At 41.1% G+C, this 24,937-nt stretch overlaps 1 protein-coding gene across 2 annotated transcripts in view; it reads left to right on the top strand.

The window, feature by feature from the left end:
* The window catches only part of LOC140455883 (cullin-9), a 164,092-nt gene extending 142,322 nt beyond the window's left edge, over nt 1-21,770 (top strand). For both annotated transcript variants that reach the window (XM_072550693.1, XM_072550692.1), the window contains exons 32-39: nt 104-267; nt 2,547-2,640; nt 3,998-4,072; nt 5,093-5,203; nt 7,881-7,998; nt 10,136-10,269; nt 16,387-16,484; nt 21,122-21,770. In XM_072550693.1, the coding sequence (XP_072406794.1) occupies nt 104-267; nt 2,547-2,640; nt 3,998-4,072; nt 5,093-5,203; nt 7,881-7,998; nt 10,136-10,269; nt 16,387-16,484; nt 21,122-21,311 (984 nt within the window). In that variant the 3' untranslated portion in view covers nt 21,312-21,770. The remainder of the gene's footprint in view (nt 1-103; nt 268-2,546; nt 2,641-3,997; nt 4,073-5,092; nt 5,204-7,880; nt 7,999-10,135; nt 10,270-16,386; nt 16,485-21,121) is intronic.
* The last annotated feature ends 3,167 nt before the right edge of the window (nt 21,771-24,937 follow it).

Genomic DNA, 24,937 nt, shown 5'->3' with positions numbered 1-24,937 from the left:
ATACCTATTCTCAGGATTGTGTTTTTACTTTACATTTAAATTCTGGAGCCATGGAACCTGGCATCAACTTCTTATGCTCCGACCACTGCTCTGTTTGTTCCAGGCACATTACCCTGCTAGTTGCAGCCATATGTCGCAGTGGATGGATGATGGTGGTTACTATGAGGGAATGACGATGGAAGCACAGAGCAAACATCTAGCCAAACTTATCTCCAAACGCTGCCCAAGCTGCCATGCCCAGATTGAGAAAAACGAAGGCTGTCTTCAGTGAGTTAATTTACACACAAATGTTTAGAACATCGAACAATACAGCACAGAACAGGCCCTTCGGCCCACGGTGTTGTGCCGAACATTTGTCCTAGGTTAAGCACCTATCCACGTACCTATCCAATTGCCGCTTAAAGGTCACCAATGATTCTGACTCTGCCACTTCCACAGGCAGTACATTCCATGCCCCCACCACTCTCTGGGTAAAGAACCTACCCCTGACATCCCCCCCCATACCTTCCACCCTTCACCTTAAATTTATGTCCCCTTGTAACACTCTATTGTACCCGGGGAAAAAGTCTCTGACTGTCTACTCTATCTATTCCCCGATCATCATATAAACCTCTATCAAGTCACCTGTCATCCTTCGCGTTCCAATGAGAAAAGGCCTAGCACTGTCAACCTATCCTCGTACGACCTATTCTCCATTCCAGGCAACATCCTGGTAAATCTCCTCTGCACCCTCTCCAAAGCTTCCACATCTTTCCTAAAGTGAGGCGACCAGAACTGCACACAGTACTCCAAATGTGGCCTTACCAAGGTCCTGTACAGCTACAACATCACCTCACGACTCTTGAATTCAATCTCTCTGGTAATGAACGCTAATACACCATAGGCCTCCTTACAGGTTCTATCCACCTGAGTGGCAATTTTCAAAGAGCTATGAACATAGATCCCATGATCCCTCTGCTCCTCCACCTTACTAAGAACCCTACCGTTAACCCTGTATTCCGCATTCTTATTTGTCCTTCCTAAATGGACAATCTCACACTTGACAGCTTTGAACTCCATCTGCCACTCCTCAACCCAGCTCTGCATCATATCCAAGTCCCTTTGCAGCCGACAACAGCCCTCCTCACTATCCACAACTCCATCAATCTTCGTATCGTCTGCAAATTTACTGACCCACCCTTCGACTCCCTCTTCCAAGTCATTAATAAAAATTACAAACAGCAGAGGACCCAGAACTGATCCCTGCGGAACTCCACTTGTAACTGGGCTCCAGGCTGAATATTTACCATCTACCACCACTCTCTGACTTCGACCGGTTAGCCAGTCGTCTATCCAAATGACCAAATTTCCCACTATCCCATGCTTCCTGACTTTCCGCATAAGCCTACCATGGGGAACCTTATCAAATGCCTTACTAAAATCCATGTACACTACATCCACTGCTCTACCCTCATCCACATGCTTGGTCACCTCAAAGAATTCAATAAGACTTGTAAGGCAAGATCTACCCCTCACAAATTCGTGCTGGCTGTCCCTAATCAAGCAGTGTCTTTCCAGCTACTCATAAATCCTATCCTTCAGTACCCTTTCCATTACTTTGCCTACCACCGAAGTAAGACTAGCCGGCCTGTAATTCCCGGGGTTATTCCTATTCCCTTTTTTGAATAGGGGCACAACATTCGCCACTCTCCAGTCCCCTGGTACCACTCCCGTTGACAGTGAAGACGAAAAGATCATTGCCAACGGTTCTGCAATTTCCTCTCTTGCTTCCCACATAATCCTACTTCCTTTAAGTATTTTCCCTTTGAGCTTCATGTAAGGACAAAATAAGGAGGAGGGAATGAGACAAGCATTTGGCCTATACCATCATTCACTTTGGTTAGGGCTGATCCACACCCAAATTCCATTTACTCCCAAATCCAGAGTTTTTTCCCAGCCAAAATCTGTTGATCTGTGTGGAAAGCTGCACTGGACCCAAGCACCACATCCTTTTGTGGGAGAGGATCACATGTTTTGACCTGGGTGTTGGAGTGTTTCCTGCTTTTGCCTGGCCTTTGATGTAATCTCTAGATAAAAACTGGTTGACTCATCAGGTGAAGAGAAAAGACAGATTGTGGATCCAACTGTATCCTCTCTCATTTTTCTGCCAAAGGAATGTCCCTGAATATTAACATGTTTTACACTGAGAATCCTGCTTTGTTTTGCCAGTGTTAACTTTTACTTGCCTATCTCCATGCTGCTTTTGTCACACTGAAGACGTTGGTTTTGATGGTAAACAACTATCCCCTGGTACCTTGGCCAAGCCTTTGTTTCCATTTACTCCCAATTTCCAGCCAGAGTTGCAACAAAAGCTAAACGTTTACAAATTATGTATTATTTGAATCAATCTATCTGTTTTAATAACTTTTGTTTAAACCTTCTGGATTTTGTTACTATTGAGAGGAATTCAGTAAGAATGTTGAAATAGTAAAGAGGGTTAGTTGGGTATAGAGTAATTAAGCTGAGGTCTTGTACATCACAATGAGTTCATTCTGTAACTTTGACAGCATGACATGTGCCAAGTGTAATCACGGATTCTGCTGGAGATGCCTAAAGCCATGGAAACCGACACACAAGGATTACTACAACTGCTCAGCGATGGTAAGATCCTGTCTGTCAGAATGTGCCAAATTGCAGTAACAGAGCAGTGTTTTTAATCCCTGGTTTTGTTTGGAGGGGTGGTATGATTGGGGATTGCTCTAAGTGCATTTTTGAATATCATGATACTAAACATCAGATGTTTGAATGAGCTTCCAAGGTGTTTTCCATGATCCTGTACCTAATGTGCAGATTTAAGCTGTTTATGATTTATCTATTTCACCTGTACCTTTCTCTCCTCCTTCCATTAGAAGGTGCAGCAATCATTCTCCGATCTGTTGTTTAACTGTGGAATGGCCTCCTGTCTGTGAATTATTCAGTGGTCCAGAGATATAGTGATCACTGGACAGTAATCCAGAACCCCACACTAATGTTCTGGCTTCAAACTTGATCATGGCAAATGATGGAGTTTGAATTCAATGAAAATCTGCAATTAAAAAATCAAAAATCTACCTAATGACCACCACATAACACTGACTGACTGTTGTAAAATCCACCTGGTTTAGGAAAGGACACGTACCATCCTTATCTGGTCTGGCCTCTGAGACTCAAGACCTACAGCAATATACTTGTCTCTTAACTTCCCTCTGGGCATTTAGGAATGAACTATAAATACTGGCCTGACCAGTGATACCCAATTCCCAGGAGCAAATGTTTAACAGAGTATTTGGAAATGGAATGCTGGCTGGTGTTTGTCTTGCCATGATCCACTATTATTCCCATCAAAGCTGCTCTGCAACTTTGGCCTTATATTAACCAACTCGATAGAAGTAAGTGATTTGAATCTGCTGGCCTCTTATTCCTTAATGTGGAACCGTGCTACATAGTGTACTGACCAACTGAGACATTAAGAGTAAGCATTTATAGAAGAAAGCTGAACAGTTTTTGGGAATGTTGTATCCCCTTAATGTGCTGTTTCTCAGTCTGTTAGTCATGACTATACATTGTTCTAAACTGGTGAATTCTTGATTTTACTGGGGCTCTTGAAGACTTCCTTCACTCCAGCAGCCACATTTGTTTCTGAGTTTCATCCTCTCTTCATGAGAATAAGAATGGGAATCAGTCTGTCAAACCTGGTGTAGCTATTTCCTTTTCCTCCTTTGGTTGAGAAAGCCAGGTCGCAGGACTTTGTACAAACTTCCCACCAAAGGAAAGGGGCAATGATGTAAACCGAGAAGGGATAAGATGATAGCAGTCTCAGCAGTTTGAAACCTGGCAATTATATAGAAAGGAGGAGGAATGATCTGATCACTCAGAAGAGTTGCAGTTCCCTGTTGTTCCTCCGGTCTGTCATGCACATTTCAACATGAAGTGTTTTTAAATGAACTTGTAAATATTAACAAACTGTGTCTTTGTGCAGGTCAGCAAGGCAGCACGGCAAGAGAAGCGGTTTCATGATTATAATGAGCGGTGCACTTTTCACCACCAGGCCAGGGTGAGCTGATGGAACTTGTGTACAGCATCCAACATTACTAACTCCAGACTAAAATTCTCTGTGAAAATGGGAAACTGTAAATGAGGAGGTTAACATGCCTGTATTTTTGAAGGTTTACTTCTCCTGTTCATCTGAGGCACACCTTGTTCAGGTTACACTGGAAATGATGGCGTCATATTAATAACACTGAACATCCAGCAGCTCAAGTTAATACTTGGAGGAGTTGGGTTCAAATCCCACCAAGTCATCTGGTGGAATTTTAAATCAATTCATAAAGGAATTAAAAATCAGCCTTTGTGAAAGTAGCCCTAAAACTACTGTCGATTATTGGTGTAAGAGCCAGGGTATTGATGCACCTCCAGTATGGAAACTTGCAGTTCGAGGGTAATTAAGGATAGGTACAAAACCCCTGGCTTTGAAAGTGATGCTTATGCCCTATGAAAGAGAACAGTAGTCATTTCATGAAATTGGTCTGGTGGCAAATAGAATGTTGACCTTTATCACTCACTGGGGCTAGAGGAGAGAAGTGCAAAATGATGCTATACAGTGTAGAGAGTTCAGATCTGAGAACAGCACCATGTGAAATAAATTTTCCATTGTATATTCCCCATTGCAAAACTGGGTTTTAAGTAGGTTAAATGTGAGGATGATTTAGCTAAAATTTGAGTTTAGCAGGTTGAGACATGATACAATCTGGGTATTTAAAATATTTTGATAAGGAGCAAAACAGACAGTGGAGAGGTGGTACAGATTAATGGGGGAATCACTTGTTGAGTTTTGAGAATAAGGGTCAAAGTCATGATTGGAGTTTGGGGGAGAACAAACTCGTATTCTTGATTATTTCATGTTAGCAGGATACTGACTGGTCTGCATGCTCATGTGCTTTGAACCTGTTCATGTCTATAGAAGGCAATGAATTATTCTGCCATTGTAGTCAAAGATTGTTAACAATATAAAGCAAGTTAGTAGGAGATTCTCTCCACAGTCAACATCTTACAATCATGTTTTTGTTTCCTACAGGACTTTGCCATTAATTTGGAAGCAAAAGTATCTGCAATAAATGAAGCCTTACAAATGAAGTCACTAACATTTGTTATTGATGCCTGTAAAATGCTTGCTCAAGCAAGAAAGGTGAGGGCACAGTGTATAGCTCTTAGACTAACTGCCAGCCTTGTTCCACAGCTTAATGAAGAGTCAGTGAATATAGGCCTTGAGTTGCTGGGTCAATAGATGGTCACTGACAAACAGCATGAAATAATACAGCAGTGTATTCTGGCTCTTAGCATTTCTTATTAAACAGGTGAATCTCATTGTGACTGAGATGCAGTTAATTGGTGGTCAATGAGTTGGTGAACTATGTTGTAAGCTGAATTTGATCTCCCCAAGATTGTTGCTCAGTAGTTGACATTTAGCTCCTCCATCATGACTAAAGATAGAAACATTTGAGCAGGAATTTTGCTTTATATTGTTATCCAGTGAACCCTTGCTGTGTGTCCCAGGAATCTTACAACTCCGCCCTCCCTCACGAGACCAGGAATGGGAAACTACATACCTCCCGGGGACCAGGACTGGGATTATATCCCCTCCAGGAGACCGGGACATGATACTGTTTCCCAGCCAGGACTATGGATCTGTTCTGTGCAATGGTTCAGGACTGGGATCGAAGTTCACACATCATCAGAAGGGAAATTACAGTAAAGAAACTGATGAGGGGTTTGTAGCAAATAAGTCCGTCTCTGAGCTTGATGTGAAATGAATTGTTCTATATCGTCCCTGATTGAGGATTAGTTTGTTTGATTTTCCTCATTATTATGCCTCACTGTGGTAATGTGCTGGAAATTAAGCTCAAATAATTTTTCCTGGACTCATTGCAAAAGTCAACATATGCAGAATTCCACAATTTCCCTTTTTTTTAAGGCCCAGGTTGACCGAAGGCTGGTCCCGGTTTCTGTATCTAACAAGAATGACTGTTTATTACAAAGTCAGTCAATTCTAGCTACAGGTAAACAACTCTGACTCATCAGCATATAACTGTATAAATTAAAGCGTGAGTTCCTTATAAAACTCCCACTACACGTGTACACGCAAATGTGCACATGCACAAAAAAGACACTGTATTTGGGGGTTTTGGAAAGACTAGGAAGGTAGTCCAGTTGTTCCTGGTTACATGTTTTGAGATGGCTTGTTTGGTTCACTTCTAAATCTTCATTTCCCACATTCTATCACTTGATACATTTCCGAGTCAGGATGGTGTGTGGCTTGGAGAGGAATATGGGGCAGTGTTCCCATGGGGCAATTTTAGATGGAATTGGTCATGGGTTTGGAGTATGTTGTGTGAGGATCTTTTGAATTTCTGCAGTGCGATCTCATAAATGGTATACTGTTGCTACTAAGCATCGATAAAAGACTGAATGTTTGTGGATATGGTGCTTGTCAGTTGGGCTGGTGTCAAGCTGCTTGTGTTGTTGAAACTGCAAAGAGAGCATATTCCATGATCCCCTTGATATGCATTTTGTAGATGGTCAACAAGCTTGGCGGGAGCCAAAAGGTAAATTACTTGCTGCAAGATTCCAAGCGTCTGACTTACTATTGTAGCCTTTTTTATTTGGTTAGTCTAGTTCAGTTTCAGGTTAACAGTATGCCTCAGGATGTTAATAGAGGGGGTTTCAGTGATGGGAACATTGTTGAATGTCAAGGGGTGATGTTTGCAATCTCTCATTATAAAAGGCATCACATTTGTGTGGCATGTGTGTTACTTTGCTAGTTGTCATTCTGAAATTAGGTATTATCCAAGTTTTGCTGTATTTGAACATGGACTGCTTCAGTATCTGAGGAGTTGTGAATGGTGCTGTACACTGCAATCATTGGCGATCATCCCCACTTCTGACCTTATGGTGGAGGGAAGGTTATTGATGAAGCAGCTGGGCCTCGGACACTACCCTGAGGGACTCCTGCAGCATTATCCTGGAGTTGGGATGACTGACCTCCAACATCCACTACCATCTTCTATGTGCCAAGTGTGTCTGTAACCAACAGGGAGTTCTGCCTGATTCACATTTACACCAGTTTTGCTAGAGCTGCTTGATGCCACACTCAGTCAAATGTGGCCTTGATATCAAAGGTAGTCCCCTTCACCTCCCCTCTGGAATGCAGACCTTTTGTCAATGTTTGAATGAGGCTATAATGAGGTCCAGAGCTGAGTGGCCCTGGTGGAACCCAAACTGGGTGTCACTGAGCAGGTTATTGCTGAGCAGGTGCTGTTTGATAGCACTGTTGATGACACCTTCTATCAGACCTGCCCTGTCCTGTAATGTGCTGTTGAGAGCATGTGAGAAAATCCTCCCATCCTGTCAGTACCATTTAAACTTCAGACATATGTGAAAGTATGCTATGGAGCAGAAGAGATACCTGAGAGACATTCCTGACAGACTTACCGGAATGGTTCCTTTGTGCGTATTAACCATTCCCATCACTAAAAGCAAAGCTCTTTGCAGAGGTATTTGCAGCTGTTATTTGGTCCTAGGACCAACCTGTTCCCCCACACATTGATGATTTGAACTGTATGGCCACAAGATCTTTTTGATGCTGCCTTTCTCATCGTGCTTTGTCTTAATCTGGATCTGATTGTTACACGAATAGATGGAAATTTACCCTGATTCAAATCTGTAGCTATGAAGAAAGGTCTGTATGAGATTATATATAGTGATAGTAAAGGAACATCAATGAGGATTTTAATAAGACTATATGTGTGTATGTTTCCCTCATTGTACTTCCCCTGTGTCAACACTGTTTGTTTGGTTTTTATCAGGTATTGGCCTATTCATGTGTGTACAGTTACTATAATCAGGACACTGAAAAAATGGATATAATGGAACAACAGACAGAAAATTTAGAATTGCACACCAATGCCCTCCAGATTCTTTTAGGTAAGTCCCAGTTCATGCATTTAAGCTGTAAGTTTCAACTAAATTATAAAGGTTTTTCAAAAATGTGCTTGGGTTTTTCATTGCTCTGTAAACTGTAGATGTTTTAAGTACAGATGGGGGCCATTTGGTCTATTATGTCTGCCTTACGTCTTAATGCAGGTGGCCCACAATTGATTCCACTATTCTTTCCCCTCAGCTTCACATCTTTGTCATATATTCTCTGTTTTCCCTTAAAAGACCTTGGCCTGAATTAGTGTCACAGAATCCCATCCTTCAAGTGGTCCAATTAGTGCCCTTACCTGTACCAATTTTAATTTCACAATCACTTTCATTGACTATACAGAAAAAAAATCCTTCCCTATTTACCTCAATAAATTATGGACACTCTTCCAGAATAGAAATAGTTCCAATTCCAAGTCAGAGTTACCATTGTTTTCCTAAAACATTCTTATTCAATGGGAAAATAAATATTCTCTGCATATGTTGGGAACTTCAGAAAGAGTCAAAATAGACCATTCAGAAGCTTACACACAGACCAGTCACATGGGCTTTTTTGCAGGTTGCAAGCTTACATAATATATTACATAATGCTTTATCGTTACCTGGTTGTTTGGTTGAACAGAACTTGAATATTTGTTTTGGAGAAGTTTGTTGTATTGCACTCATTAGGGGTGTACCAATAAAGGGGGGAAAAAACATACTGTATGAGAGGACAGAGCTGATTGGTTAGCAGTTCTGAGGGAGGGTCACCGGACCCGATTTCTCCTCTTAGATGTTGTCAGACTTGCTAAGCTTTTCCAGCAAGTTTTGTTTTTGGTTAGCAAATGGATTCTGGTAGATGCACTGTAAAGGTGAATGGACCTGTTAATGATTGACATTTAACTGCTAGGTTATGACTAAATTTTAAAACCAAGCATGTTGACTCTGATTGTTGAATCATTGCCATGAGAAATGAGCCAGCGAATGGCTGCCATTTAATTTGCTGAGTTGAAACAGGCAGACTGCATGTCCACTGTAGAATTATTTCTATCTACAAAGCATAGGGAGCTATGCATTAATAAAAGCAGCCTTCAGTATATGCAAGTGTGTCATACTGAAGGTCACTGGTAATCCTAAATTTGTTGTCAGCATAATTCTTCACACATTTGGAATTACTCAGCAAATGTAACCTAAATGCAAATCACAACTAATGTTGGACACTGGTACAAATGGCCAATTAGATAAGCCATTTGATATGATCCACTGGTCTTTGGGACATCGCACTGAAATAACTCCTTTTTGTGAAAGGCAGAGCATCTTTTTGACCTGATTGCAGCCACCATTTGCATTGTTATACACAGCAGCAACATGAAACTGCTAGGCTTGTTTGTAGCTCATACCTATGAGTAACTTTCCAGAGTAATCTGGGGTAGACTGGGCATTTTCAAAATCAAAAATGATGGTATTTGAACCTTTTCTGAGTGTGTGTAAAGGAGTGATCTGATGAGGATAGCTGTAATCCTGTAGGATGACTGTGCCCAATTTCAGCCGCAAGCTGTCATTCCTATCTTTCTTTCTGAGTTTACTTACCACCTAGTCAGCAGTCTTCTCTCATACAGCATTAATGTTATTTTTTCCCTTCAGTTGATATTCCTGCTAACTCAATGCTATGGTTCTCAATGCTATGTTTAAATCCATCCATGACCTCTGTCCTTCCCATACCCACCAGATCCACAACCCTCTTACATGGTAAATAGGGCAGGCAAGTGGAGTTCATGTAGACTCATGAAATTACCGAATGTTGGCACATTCTCATCAGGCCATATGGCCTTTTCCACCTGTTTCTTATGTTATTGTCTGACATTTCTCCTATTTTAGGGAATTAGCATATCCCTGACTGCAAGTTTCACCGTTGGTGACTGTGTGTATTCACTGCCTGGGCTCTCTGCTTTGGAATACTTTCCCCTAAACCTCTTCCTGTTTCATGCTGTGGGAACCTGTAAACCTCCCTCAGAACGTGCTAATATTAGCTTAGCTCATTGTCAGAGTTTGCCTCTAGCAAAGCCTGGGAAACACCTTGGCATGTTTGACTGTGCTAGAGCTTGTTGCTAAAAGAGTGAGAGGTATCTGTACTCGAGTATTATCTTACTGTTCTCAGAGGAGACGCTGCTACAGTGTGTGGACCTGGCCTCCTGCATTCGCCTGCTCAAACCAGAACACTTGAACACGGGTCTGGAACTGATCCGCAGGATACAGGAACGGCTGCTCGCCATCCTCCAGCACTCCACTCAGGTAATTCATACAGCAAGGAAGAGAGAAGGTGATGGAGGCAGACACAAAAACTTCATTTAAGAGGCATTGTGACAGATACATGAATAGACAGGGAATAGAGGGATATGAACCAAGTAGAGACAAAAGGTTTTAGTTTAGAAAAGCATCCTGCTTCGGTGTGGTCTTGGTGGGGCAAAGTGCCAGTTCCTGTGCTGTACTGTTCTTTGTTCTTTCTGACGGCTTGCAAGCTTCGATACAAATTCTTGCAGCTTCAGAAACTTCACTTACTGCTCTGGTAAAATCTGTTCTCCCAAATGGAAAACTTGATTCTTCTGAATTGAAATCAAAGCTAAACAAGGTGCCTCTAGTTTGTTTTCTCTGTTGGAAACTCAGCAGTATATTTCATCAATTGATGTACTTTATCGATCAGAGAGTTGAGTTTTGGAGTTGGGATGTCATGTGTGCAATTCTGGTCTCCCTCCTATAGGAAGGATGTTGTGAAACTTGAAAGGGTTCAGCAAAAAAAATTACAAGGATGTTTGCTAGGATTGGAGGATTTGAGCTATAAAGAGGCTGAATAGGCTGGGGCTTTTTTCCCTGGACTGTCGGAGGCTGAGGGGTGACCTTTATGAGGGTTTATAAAATCATGAGGATAGGGTAAAGAGACAAGGTCTTTTCCCTGAAGAAGGGGAGTCCAGAAATATAGGGCATAGGTTCAGGGCGAGAAGGGTAAGATATAAAAGGGACTTGAGGGGCAACTTTTTCACGCAGTGGGTGGTGAGTGTATAGAATGAGCTGCCAAAGGAAATGGTGGAGGCTAGTATAATTATAGCATTTAAAAGGCATCTAGATGGGTAAATGAATAGAAAGGATTTGGAGGGATATTTGCCAAGTGCTGGCAAATGGGACAAGATTAGGTTAGAACGTCTGTCAGCAAGGACGAGTTGCCAATGGGGTCTCTTTCCGTGCTGTACATCTCTGTGACTCGATGCCGCTGTTATCCTGCTACATAATGAATCACATACTTCCTCAAAAATGATGTATTTAAGTCATGTTTCCAGGTGGCTTTTGGACCTTTGCCTTTAAGAAAAAAATTTCCTTCATACATCAACTGAAATTCATTTGCCTTTACTTTAAAATCCTTTGCTTGTAATTAATATTTTCAAGAGAAAATGTTTAGCCTCTCTGGGGATCCTTCCTGTGATTGTGTACAAGTTCTGTAGCTTACCCAAGGAGCTGTTGCTTCTGTATGCCATTGTATTTACCAGTGTGAGTCCCATAAACTGCTGTATTTTAAGCTGAGTTCTGTATGACCTCAGTAGCCACAGGAAGGTAATGTCTAATAAGTTTCTGCAAGAGAGAAGAATAAACTATTTGCATTCTCCTCTTGATCACTACCTAGCAATGTGCTGTAAAGTGCATGTGCCATTGGGCAAGGTGATGTTTCCCATGACCATATATGTTCTGCCATTATTCATCTGCCTGGGATCATTAGGGAGATGATGGTATTATTGCTGGGCTCTTAATCCAGATGCCCGGGTTATGTTCTGATGACCCAGGTTCTGTTCTGATGACCCAGGTTCAACCCCTGCCATGGCAGATGATAGAATTTGAATTCATTAAGGAATTGAGAGTCTGATGACTGTGAATCCATTGTTGATTGTTGGGGTGAAGAAAACCCATCTGGTTCACTAATGTGCTTTTGGGCAGTTGGGGATGGACAGTAAATGCTGATCTAACCAGCAATGCCCTCATCCCATGAATGGATACAAAAACTCAATGAAGCAACTTGAGGGTGGCCCTTGATGCATATTAAGGGGCTCGTGCCTGGCATAAGTCACCATGATCAGAAAGATTAATTTAAATGTAGAATAATTCAACTGACAGATTGGGATATTAAATTTCTCACTGTCCTCAGAAAGGACTGTATGTGCTGTGAATCAGTTGTCTTTGGGTCACAGGTGCCATGCCTGCTTCCTGTGCTAGAAGGAATTGCAGCAGAGACAGCATTTCCATTTCACAATCTCACTGCACTGAAACTGATACAGTTACATGCAGGTGAATACAGTATTGGCTGGGGTGCTGATGTTCTTTTTTCTGTCCAATAATTTTTAGTTAGAAACTGGTACAGAACTGTTGTAGTGTAGTCCCACCTGCCAGCACCTGGCCCATGTCCCTCCAAACCCATATACCCATCCAAGCAACTTTTAAATGTTACAATTGTACCAGCCTCCACCACTTCCTCTGGCAGCTCATTGCATACACGTACCACCCACTGCGTGAAAACATTGCCCCTTAGGTCTCTTTTATATCTTTTCCCCCTCACCCTAAACCTATACCGTCTAGTTCTAGACTCCCCCACCCCAGGGAAAAGACTTTGTCTAATTATCCTACCCATGCCCCTCAAAATTTTGTAAACCTCTATAAGGTCACCCCTCAGCCTCTGACGCTCCAGGGAAAACAGCTCCAGCCTGTTCAGCCCCTCTCTATAACTCAAATCCTCCAACCCTGGCAACATCCTTGTAAATTTTTTCAGGACCCTTTCAAGTTTCACAACATCTTTCTGAGAGGAAGGAGACCAGAACTGCGCGCAGTATTTCAACATTAGCCTAACCAATGTCTTGTACAGCCGTAACATGACCTCCCAAATCCTGTACTCAATACTCTGACCAGTAAAAGATAGCATACTAAACACCACCTTCACTATCCTATCTACCTGCGACTCTACTTTCAAGGAGCTATGAACCTGCATTCCAAGGTCTCTTTGTCCAGCAACACTCCCTAGGACCTTACCATTAAGTGTATAAGTCTTGCTAAGATTGGCTTTCCCAAAATGCAGCACCTCGCATTTATCTGAATTAAACTCCACCTGCCACTTCTCAGCTCATTGGCTCATCTGGTCCAGATCCTGTTGTAATCTGAGATAACACTCTTCGATGTCCACTACACCACCAATTTTGGTGTCACCTGCAAACTTACTAACTGTACCTCTTACTGCTTGCATCGAAATCGTTTATGTAAATGATGCAAAGTAGTTGACCCAGCTCCGATCCTTGTGGCACTGGACTGGTCACAGGCCTCCAGTCTGAAAAACAGCACTCCACCACCTTCCTCTGTCTTCTATCTTTGAGCCAGTTCTGTATCCAAATGGCGAGTTCTTCCTGTATTCCATGAGATCTAACCTTGCTGACCAATCTTCCATTGGGAACTTTGTCGAACGCCTTACTGAAGTCCATATCAATAACATTTACCACTCTGCCCTCATCAATCCTCTTTGTTACTTCACAAAACCCAATCAAGTTTGTGTGATATGATATCCCACCCATAAAGCCATGTTGACTATCCTTAATCCGTCCTCGCCTGTCCCTCTAGATTCCCTCCAACAACTTGCCCACCATTGACGTCAGGCTCACTGGTCTACGGTTCCCTGGCCTGTCCTTACCACATTTCTTAAACAGTGGCACCACGTTAGCCAACTTCCAGTCTTTCGGCACCTCACCTGTGACTATCGATGATACAAACATCTTAGTAAGTGGCCAGGCAATCACCTCTCTAGCTTCCCACAGAGTCTAGGGTACACCTGGTCCTGGGGATTTATGCACTTTTATGCATTTCAAGACATCCAGCGCTACCTCCTCTGCAATATGGACATTTTTCAAGATATCACCATCTGTTTCCCTACATTCTATTTTCCAAGTCCTTTTCCACAGTAAATACTGATGCAAAATACTCATTTAGTATCTTCCCCCATTTTCTGCGATTCCACACACAGGCTGCTTTGCTGATCTTTGAGGGGCCCTATTCTCTCCCTAATTACTTTTTTTGTCTTTTATGGATTTGTAAAAACCCTTTGGATTCTCCTTAACTCTATTTGCCAAAACTATCTCATATCCCATTTTTGCCCTCCTGATTTCCCTCTTAAGTATACTCCTACTTCCTTTATACTCTCCTAAGGATTCACTCGATCTATCCTGTCTATATCTTACATAAGCTTCCTCCTTTTTCTTAACCAAACATTCAATTTCTTTAGTCATCCAGCATTCCCTATACCTACCAGGCTTTCCTTTCACCCTAACAGTAATATACTTTCTCTGGAATCTTGTTATCTCATTTCTGAAGGCTTCCCATTTTCCAACCGTCCCCATGACCTGCGAACATCTACTCCCAGTTTTTGAAAGTTCTTGCCTAATACTGCCAAAATTGGCTTTCTCCAATATAGAACTTCAACTTTTAGATCTGGTCTATTCTTTTTCACCACTATTTTACAATTAATAGAATTATGGTGGCTGGCCCCAAAGTGCTGACACCTCAGTCACACCTGTCCTGCCTTATTTCCCAAGAGTAGGTCAAGTTTGCACCTTCTCTAGTAGGTACATCCACATACTGAATCATTAGACAATTGTCTTGTACACACTTAACAAATTCCTCTCCATCTAAACCCTTAACACTATGGCAGTCCCAGTCTATGTTTGGAAAGTTAAAATCCCCTACCATGACTACCCTATTATTCTTACAGATAACTGAGATCTCCTTACAAGTTTGTTTCTCAATTTCCTGCTGACTGTTAGGGGTCTATAATACAATCCCAATAAGGTGATCATCCCGTTCTTATTTCCCAGTTCCACCCAAATAACTTCCCTTTTGCATATTTGCACCCTATTTTGATGTAAAAAGCATATAATCTTTAATTCACTTTATTTTTTACATTGGATTAATTTTAACTGAACAATTCCAAAAAAGGCAATATCCTACTTCTCATATCCAATCCAATTCACTTCATTTTCATGAAAGATGTGTCCACTTCTGGATATTGCCATTTAGTGGGCAATATGCAGACAAATGTTTACCCTCAAACTCTGATTCAAGATCTTCCCCCTATAAGTGTATTTGGGGTCCTGTCCAGTGCTTCCTTTTAACTTTTTACCCCCATTGTGTGGACCACTCTCGACTGTGTGTCGTAGTGAATTTTGCCAGTGGCAGTCAATACTCAGAACCCCTGATGCAAAGCTGAGAGAGAAGTTCAATTCTGTCACCCTTGGTTGGCATAGTCTTTAGCTTAATTGGTTCAATAGAGAAATGAAAGATTATTTAAATGGAGAAGGACTGTAGAAAAGTACCACAAAGAGCAATTTGGGAGTCTTTGCACATGTCACAAAAAACTAGCTTCAAAGTTCACTGGGTAATAGGGAAGGCAAGTGAAACGTTGGTCTTGATTCCAAAAGGGATGGAGTATAAAAGTAGGAAGGTTTTGCTAAAACTAAACAAGGCATTAGTTTGGACTACTGTGAACACTTTTCAGTCTCTTACCTTAAAAGAAAATGTCCCGAGGTTGGAGGGAGACCAGAGAAGGTTCATTAGGCTGATCCCAGGTATGGAAGGTCTGCTTTATGACAGATCGAACAGGTTGGATTTTAACTCATTGAAATTTAGAAAAATGAGGCAACCTTATTGAAACATACAAAATTCTTTGGGAATTTGACAGGGTACATAGGGAAATAACTTTCCCCAAATGGCTGAGTCTAGGACCAGAAGTCATAATTTCAGAATGAGGAGTCATCCACTGAGACAGAGAGGAGGAGGAATTTATTCTGTGTGGGTGGTGAATCTTTAGTATTTTTTACCACAGAGGGAGGTTGAGGTTGTGTTGTTAAATATGTCCGAGGTTAAGATAGACAGATTTTAAGTCATGAGGGGAATCAAGGGTTATGGGGATAAGGCAGCAAGTGGAGTTAAGTAATATGAGGCCAGCCATGATCTCGTTCAGTGGCGGAACAGACCTGGTCCGAATGGCCTACTTCTGCTTCTATGTTTCAAGGTCTTTTTTTGTACACAAATGATCTTAATATTCAAACAATAGGCAGTTCAGTCTCTTTCCTTAATCAGATTTTGAACACACCTTTGTTTCTATAAGTTGCTATCTTTACACCTTGACTCTAAGGTAGTTTCCTTTAACTGTTTCAGCTTTAGTCAGTTTGTCTGAATTTTTCTTTTACTAAAATCCACCAAGATTACCTACCAATGATAAAAGTCTCAATATCTAAAGATCAGAAGGTTGTTTATAATATAGTTTTGTCAGAGATGTTGATGGAAATATTACCAAGATACACATTAAATAATTAACAAACTCTGCTATTTCAGGATTTCCGAGTGGGGTTTCAGCCAAAGCAGGGAGTCGATCAGAATGAAGTTCAGTCCACAGATCTTTCAAACACAGTACCGTCTGATTCCACCAAAGAGTAAGTCCCTGTGCCATAGGCCGCAATTCAGCATGTGAATATAGACCATGGTGTTATGGGGCAAACACTGGGTCAGAGACTGTGGAGTAATGGAATCGATACTGGGAAAGTGATGGACTGTGGTGTGAATTGCATAGAGGCCAGATTGGGCAAATTATGAAAAAAAAATGTTTATTAGTAACAGTGGTTGCTATTTGGCTCCCGAGCCTGGTCAACTATTCAGTTAGGTCATGGTCACTTTACTTTCCCATCTTAATCCTGGTGACCATTGACTCACTTGAACAGCAGATTTATTTTCCAAAGGGGCATTAATGTATCACATTTGGTTTGTGCTAGTGATGGTTACCGTTATTAATACAGTCAATTGAATGTAAACTGTCCAGATGCTGCACTGTGGACCTGTGTTTAAGCTGTTACTCTTTATCCTCAGTCCAGCCCTTGCTTTTCTGGGCCAGTGATTTCTAATTTGGAGAATATTAGTTATTTTGTTGTTAATTAGTATCCAATTAATGTCAACTCAAAACCCTCAATCACTACATCTCTTCTGATACTCTGTAATATCCTTGACCAATATTATCATCCCTACTTACCAACTCCCCTAATTTCCCTGATATTGTGTCTATCTCTTCCCTTTGAACAAGGTCTCCATTTTAGCCAATAAATGGTAAGCCCCTGTGACCACTTAGGATGCATACTGCACCGTTTCACACGCACTCTGTATCTAAAACTTGTTTTTTTTAGCTTTGCATCTCCCATTACTGATCTCCTCTTTCTGAGCTGCTACTTATTTGAATCCTGTTTTTCTTTCGCAGACCAGTACGATGCATTCTGAATCAAAAATAGGGTTAGGCTATACTGGATAGACATCTGAGCATTCAAATAGGCACTAGGTACAGTAAAAGACAGGAGTTGCCAAAAACTGATGAATTGCTATAAGTAGAGCAATATGAAGCCACAACCAATGCACCAGATCAAATCTCTGTACTTCTGCCACATCTGGTCATGAACAATAGTACTCAGTGCCCAAGAATGGGGAAGACAAAGCTGAAACCTTTGCAATCGCCTTCAACCATGTCAGACTCCTCCAGATGTCCCCATCATCACAGATTAACCCATCTTCAGCCAATTCAGTTCACACCATATGATACCAGGAAATGGCTGAAAGCATTGGATACTGAAAAGGCTATATGAGGCCTGTCAACATCTCAGCAATAGTACTAAAGACTCGTGCTCTATAACTTGCTATCCTAGCCAAGCAGTTCCAGTACAGATACAATACTAACTTCTACTCAACAACATGGAAGATTGCCCAGGTATGTCCTGCATACAAAAAGCAGGACAAATCCAACCCAACCAATACAGCCACATCAGTGTGCTGTTGATCAAAGTGAAGGAAAGCCACATTGACAGCGCTACCAAGTAGCATTACTCTACTTATTAATGTTCAGTTTGGGTTCCAATAGAACCAGAGAGCTCTAAACCTCTTGGCAGCCTTGGTCCAAATGTGAACAAGCAGCTGAATTCTGGGGGTGAAGTGGGAGTGATTGACTTCGGCATCACGGCAATATTCGACAGAGTATGAGATCAAATAGCTCTAGCAAAATCCCCCAAGGCCAGTGGGAATCCAGGGGAATATATGACTAACATATGAATTTGGATCATGAATAAGTCATTTGGTCCTTGAAGCCTGACTCACCATTTCATTAATTTTTTGATAAATTTCAAAAGAAAACTCTCCACTGGTTGGAGTTGTACCTGACACACAGGAAGATAGTTGTGATTATTGACGCTTAGCTCCACAGGTGTTTCTCAACGTAGTGTCCTGGGTCTAATCATCTCAAGCTGCTTCATCAATAATCTTCTATCCATCATAAGGTCAGAAATCAGGAAAGACATGGGTTTTAAGGGGAATCTTCTTCAGGATCTTTCAGAGTGTGATGGGATTTTGAAAAGGTATTCAAGAATGCAATGAATGTGCAAAGAAAGGGAGATGTGCAAGATAGGTGTGGTAGACAGTGAATAAGGTTATCTCAGTACAGCCAGACCTTGATCAGATGCTAATGAGCCCAGTACTGGCAGATGAAATTTAGTTTGGATAAATGTGAGGTGTCGCATTTTGGTAAGGCCCCAGGGCCCTACCATTAAACTGTGCAAGTCCTGCCCTGGTTTGCATGTTGTCAAACAGAGGGAGCTCAGCGTGTAGTGCATAGATCCTTGAAAGTGGAATTGCAGGTAGATATAATGGTGAAGAAACCATTTGGCACGCTTGCCTTCATTGGCCAGAATACTGAGTTTAGGAGTTGGGACATCTTGTTGCATATGTACAGGATACTGTTGAGGCCACTTATGGAATACAGCATACAATTTTGGTTGCCCTTCGATAAGAAGGGTTACAATTGGATTTTATTGTTGCATGTACTCAAGTACAGGGATCCAGCAGCACAGTGAAAAGTTTAGTGTCATTCATGGCACCATCTTGGGTAAGAGGTAGCTAGGTACAAAATCTTATATTTATAAAGTAGAAAAATAAATAAGTTAAGTTCCAAATTACAGTCCGCCTTTAGCCATGGGCCTGCAATTTATCCATGTTGGGCTTTCCCCACAAGTGCTCGATCTCTGTCCTGCACTGGACTCAATCTATTGATCGCCGTGTCTCCATGCTGCCACTTTGCCGCCCTCTGCCATTTGGGCTCGCAGGCTGTCAGAGTTCTGTCTGGGTACACCAACCACTGCGTGGGTGACCACCTAAGGCTCCACTCTGGGGCTGTTGTTAAACTTGAATGGATGCAGAGAAGATTTACAAAGATTTTATTGGGACTAGAGTTATAAGGAGTTTGAGTTATAAGGACAGGCTGGGACTTTTTTCACTGGAGGTTGAGGATGACCTTTTAGAGGTTTATAAAGTCATGAGGGACGTAGATAAGGTGAATGAGAAAGGTATCTGTTTGTGTGGAGTTTGCACATTCTCCCTGTGTCTGCGTGGGTTTCCTCCAAGTGCTCCGATTTCCTCCAAGATGTGCAGGTTAGGTGAATTGGCCATGCTAAATCACCCATAAGTGTTCAAGGATGTGTAGGTTAGAGGCATTAGTCGGGGTAGATATAAGATAATAGAGTAGGGGAATAGGTCTGGGTGGGTTACCGTTTGGAGGGTCAGTGTGAACTTGCTGGGCTGAAGGGCCTGTTTCCACACTATAGCTCTAAAGCTAGAGGTCATATTTTTAAGGTGAGAGGAAAAAGATTTAAAAGGGACCTGAGGGGCAACTTTTTCTCTCACAGGGTGGTTTGTATGTGGAATGAACTGCCAAAGGAAGTCTTTGGATGCAAGTACAGGTCAGTATTTAAAAGATATGTGGACAGACCTTTTGCCCAAAACGTTGACTCTCCTGCTCCTCAGATGCTGCCAGACTTGCTGTGCTTTTCCAGCACCACACTCGACACGATTAGGAAGGGTTTAGAGAGATTTGAGCCAAACACAGGCAAATGGAACTAGTGTAGATTGGGAAACTTGGTTGGCATCGACAAGTTGGACCGAAGGATCTCTTTCCATGCTGTATGACTCTGACTCTAAATCTTCCAGGTTCTAATAATGATGCATGCTTATCAACACTTTTCCTGCTTTCTGCAGAATTCTGTTCTGCTTTTGGCATATCAGCAAAAGTCTTATATAGCCCCACTTGTATTTTTGAATTATTGTCACTGTTGGAGATATTGCAGCTAGGAGAAAGTGAGGGTTGCAGATGCTAGAGAATCAATCAAAAAGTGTGCTGCTGGAAAAGCACAACCAGTCAAGCAACATTTGAGGAGCAGGCGAGTCAACGTTTCGAACAAAAGCTCTTCATCAGGAATAGGCTCTTCTGATAAAGAGCTTATGCTCAACGTTTCCTGCTCCTTGGATGCTGCCTGACTGGCTGTGCTTTTCTAGCACCACACAGATATTGCAGCCAATTTGCTGAAAAATTATTTAATTGCTATTGATGGGAGCTAAATGTAATTCATTTCTCTTGTTGTTTGGCATATAAATACTGATAATGACAGTGGAGAACTCTCCTGCTGTTAATAGTCCTGTGGGGTCTTTATATCAATTTAGGTGGTTACACAGTTTAGCATCTCACTCGACCCTCCCTCAGAAATGCATTGGAGTTGCCTGGAACACCCTATGATCCCTGGTTAATGTGCTTAGGTCTCTGAAAATTTAATCTTGCAAAGTTAGTATGTTAATGTGGTAATTAAAATTATAGATTTACTAGCATGCATCTTAATGAGTCTGTAAACAATTAGAATAAAGCAAATATGGGTGAAAGTTCATCTAATTTTTCATCTGAAAAATGATTTGCCATCATCTTAACTAATGAGATAGAAATTATTCCCATGGTTTTCATGACCAAATCTATTCTTACCATTAAAATGTACCTACTAATATTAATCCTATGCATGCTACTCATGTTATTGTTTTCTCCATTCAAATAAGTTTTTAATAAAGTACTTGGTTCCAGGATAGCTATAGGAAGAACAATTTTTGACTCAGACTTTTGAACATTCCCTTTGTTATTCCTTGTAATGTAGAAACTGAGGATATTGCTATTACAGTGGTAGAAGTCCTGTATATAAAATAATAACACCTTATTTTGATTGGCCAGAGTGAAGTCGGGCAGTCAGACTGAGGAAGAAGATGGAGAATATGATGATGACGACGATGATGAATATGTCCCGGAGTGGCATGATACATATGATGAGGAAGAAGATATTGATGAAGATGATTTTTCAGATGATGAATCAGAGAATCTAGAGAGAGATTTCTTTTACCTGGAAGACGATGTTTATGACTAAAGAGAGTTGAGATTTTTATATATACATATATATATATTCTGAATAAGTGGACAATTTAAAGAAATGTAATTCACAATAGTCAAATGAAAATATCTTAGTCCGTACAGAATGCAGAACTGTAGACATTTTTTGTTATGCCACTTCTGGTTAACTGGCTTCATATTGATTTAAATTTTTTTGATGTTCAGCTTTCAAAAATACCAACACACAACTGAGGAGAGACTTATCTTTTCCTTTTACTTTGTTAACACATCTCACCACCCCACCCTGGAGAAACTTACTGATAAACTGCTCCTGAGCTGTTTATGGGAAATGTTCGCTGAATTCAGTTTAAAAAAAATGAAGGACATTGAAGCCTCCACTTAGCAGAAAGCTTCTATTGTTCATGTATAATGTTCTGTCTTTCTGACAAAATAGTTATGCAAGTTACGCAAATAAAACACTTTCTAATGTATAAAATTGGGTTTATTTTTGCTCCCCTTCCAATAATTTATTTAGCAAAGCAAAATCAAGAGAAAATGTTGTTTATAAAAGCAGAAGCTGCTTTTAATTCGTTAAATCCCAAATTTCTCTTTGATGTCCAACGATCCATCTCAAAATAGTCTCGACCCATTTTCTTGAATGTCACAAACCACCTAATGTCCACAGCCAATCTTACCATTTATAACTCAAGTCTTAGTTCCCTGCATTTTCATAGTTGATCCCTGTTTGCACCAACTTATGCTGCCAGTATCCTATTCCATTCTTCTGCACTCTAACCTCCATGTTCTCCACCACCACAGGATGTTTCTTTATATTTACTCCACCTCCTTCTACAACCATTTCTACCCTGATTCGTGCTTCTGAATCATAATTTCTGTACCATTCCATTGTCTCTTTCCACAATGGAACTCTTTTCCGAACTTCCTCATCTCTCTCCCAAGTTTTGTGTCCAGACTTCAGCCATCTCTCAGTAGCATTTCATGTTCAATGTCTGCTCCATTCCCTGTGAAGCAGCTTGGGCTATTTAACTCTATCATGAATGCTATATGGTTGGATGTGTCTGTCTGAAGGAGAAAAATGGAATAACATTTCTGATGACAAATATCAGCTGAAAAGTTCACTCTCAGTTACTGATGGACACTCCAGTCCAATACTGAAGGAGTGCTGCATTGTTAATCAGACAAGATGTTAATTTCCAAAAAAAGCAGGGGAGTTTTCCCAAAGTCCGATTCAATAATTATCCCCTGATCAAAATCACAGAAACATTGTCACATTGATGTTCCAACAGCTTCATGGTGTGTTTCCTGCCTTAGAGGAAATTGCTCTTCAAAAACAAAGTCCATGAAGGTGTCTGGTGGTCATTGTTTAAATCCAACTTTTTACTCTTGACATTCCTAATTTGGAATTTGAAGTTATAATCTCAGCACTGCTATACTTCTAATAATTTTTCACATTTATTCTCCATAATAGGCAATTAAAATCTCATTTTAAATGAGAATTTATTTCATGTCTCTTGAACATGGCATTCCATTTAATATCTCCACATGCAAACTTGGTTGCTGATCAGGTTTTAAACTAACTTGTCAGGAGATAGCAGCAAGGACATAACATGAAAGGAAAAATGAAGTCCATAAAGGATTGAAAGGCAGAGGGGTTAGTGTTCTGAGGATGTGATTATCACCTTTGAGAGTTTTACAACCATTTTATCTGGCACTTGAGATATAAATGGCTAATTGCCAATTTTCAGCCATGACTCTTAATATCTCTTGATGCAAAATACCATGGGCTGCTTCAGTAGAACTTTCTTCATCAGTTTGTTGACATTGTTAAAAGTGAATAGATGTTTACTCATTAGGCCATGATCACAAAGATTGCAGAGGGAGGGTAACAGCAACAGGCATGAATCCAGGAGAGCCTGTTACCTCCCTGGTACCAGCATCAAGGAAGCCTCTAAATCTGATACCCATCTAACTACACTGTTTCATTATTATCCGTATGTCTGTCCAATACCCATTTAAATGCTCTTGACGTCAGTAAGTCTACTACTGTTGCAGGCAGACCGTTCCATGCCCCTACTACACTGAGTAAAGAAATTACCCCGATATCTATCACCTCTCAATTTAAAACTATGTCCCCTCGTATTAGCTTTCGAGGAAAAAGACTCTGTCCAACCTATCTAACTGTCTGATTACCTTATACATTTCGTTTAAGTCACCTCTAACTTTCTTCTCTCCAATGAAAACAGCCTCAGTTCATAAAATGATACAGTCCTCGATGTTGTGCCAACCTGTGAACTAATCTAAGTTCATCCCCCTACACAATCCCATCATCATCCATGTTCTTATCCAATGACTGTTTAAATGTCCCTAATGTGACTGAGTTAACTACATTAGCAGGCAGGGTATTCCATGCCCTTACCACTCTGAGTAAAGAACCTGCCATAACATTTGTCTTAAATCTATCACACCTCAATTTGTAGCTATGCCCCCTTGTACAAGCTGACAATCATCCTAGGAAAAAGACTCATTGCTTTTGTACCCTCTCCTCCGCCCCCCCCCCCCCCCCCATCTAATCTTCTGATCATCTTGTATGTCTCTATCAACTCCCCTTTTAACCTTCTCTCCACTCAGAACATATCCAAGTCCCTCAAGCCTTTCTTCATAAGACCTTCACTCCAGACCAGGCAATATCCTGATTAAATCTCCTCTGCACCTTTTCCAATGCTTTCACACCCTTCCTGTAATGGGGTGTAAGGCTCACTGGCCTATAATTATGAGCGTTGTCTCAACTCCCCTCAAACAAGTGAACAACATTTACTACCCTCCAGTATTCTGGCACTATTCCTGTTGACAATGATGACATAAAGATCAAAGCCAAAGGCTCTGCAATCTCCCTGACTTCCCAGCGAATCAGAGGATAAATCCCATCTGGCCCAGGGGGTCTTATCTATTTTCAGATCTTCCAAAATTGCAAAAACCTCCTTGTTGCCAACCTCCATCCCATCTAATCTAGGAGCCTGTATCTCCGTATTCTCACTAATATTAGCCTTTTCCAATGTGAATACTGACGAAAATTACGTATTTCCCCTATATCCTCAGATTCCACACACAACTTTCCATTACTGTCTTTGGCCCTAATCTTACTCTAGTCATTCTTTTATTCCTGATATACCTATAGAAAGCCTTAGGGTTTTCCTTGATCCTATCTGCTAACAATTTCTCATGTCCACAATTTCTCAAGCCAGAAAAGATCTAAACAGAGTGCTAACTTATAACTCTCAAGCCCCCTAACTAAGCCTTCATGCCTCATCCTCACATAAGCTGCCACCTTCCTCTTGACAAAAGCTTCAACTTCTTTAGTAAACCATGGCTCCCTCTCTTGACAACTAACTTAGCAAGGACCTGCAGTAACTGTTCCACATTTCAAATGTGTCCATCCCTTGCAGTTTCCTGCCCCATCCTATGCATCCTAAATCTTGCCTAATTGCATCATAATTGCCTTTCCCCCAGTTATACCTCTCCCTGCAATATATAACTAACTGCCCATTGCTATTGTAAACATAATTAAACTGTGGTCACGATCACCAAACTGCTCATCTACTTCCAAATCTAACACCTGGCTGGGTTCATTCCCCAGTACCAAAT

The sequence above is a fragment of the Chiloscyllium punctatum genome, chromosome 3 (assembly GCF_047496795.1).
Source record: "Chiloscyllium punctatum isolate Juve2018m chromosome 3, sChiPun1.3, whole genome shotgun sequence".
NCBI classification, from domain to species: domain Eukaryota; kingdom Metazoa; phylum Chordata; class Chondrichthyes; order Orectolobiformes; family Hemiscylliidae; genus Chiloscyllium; species Chiloscyllium punctatum.
Note: the sequence above shows the minus strand (reverse complement) of the source record. Positions and strands in the feature narration are given on the sequence as shown.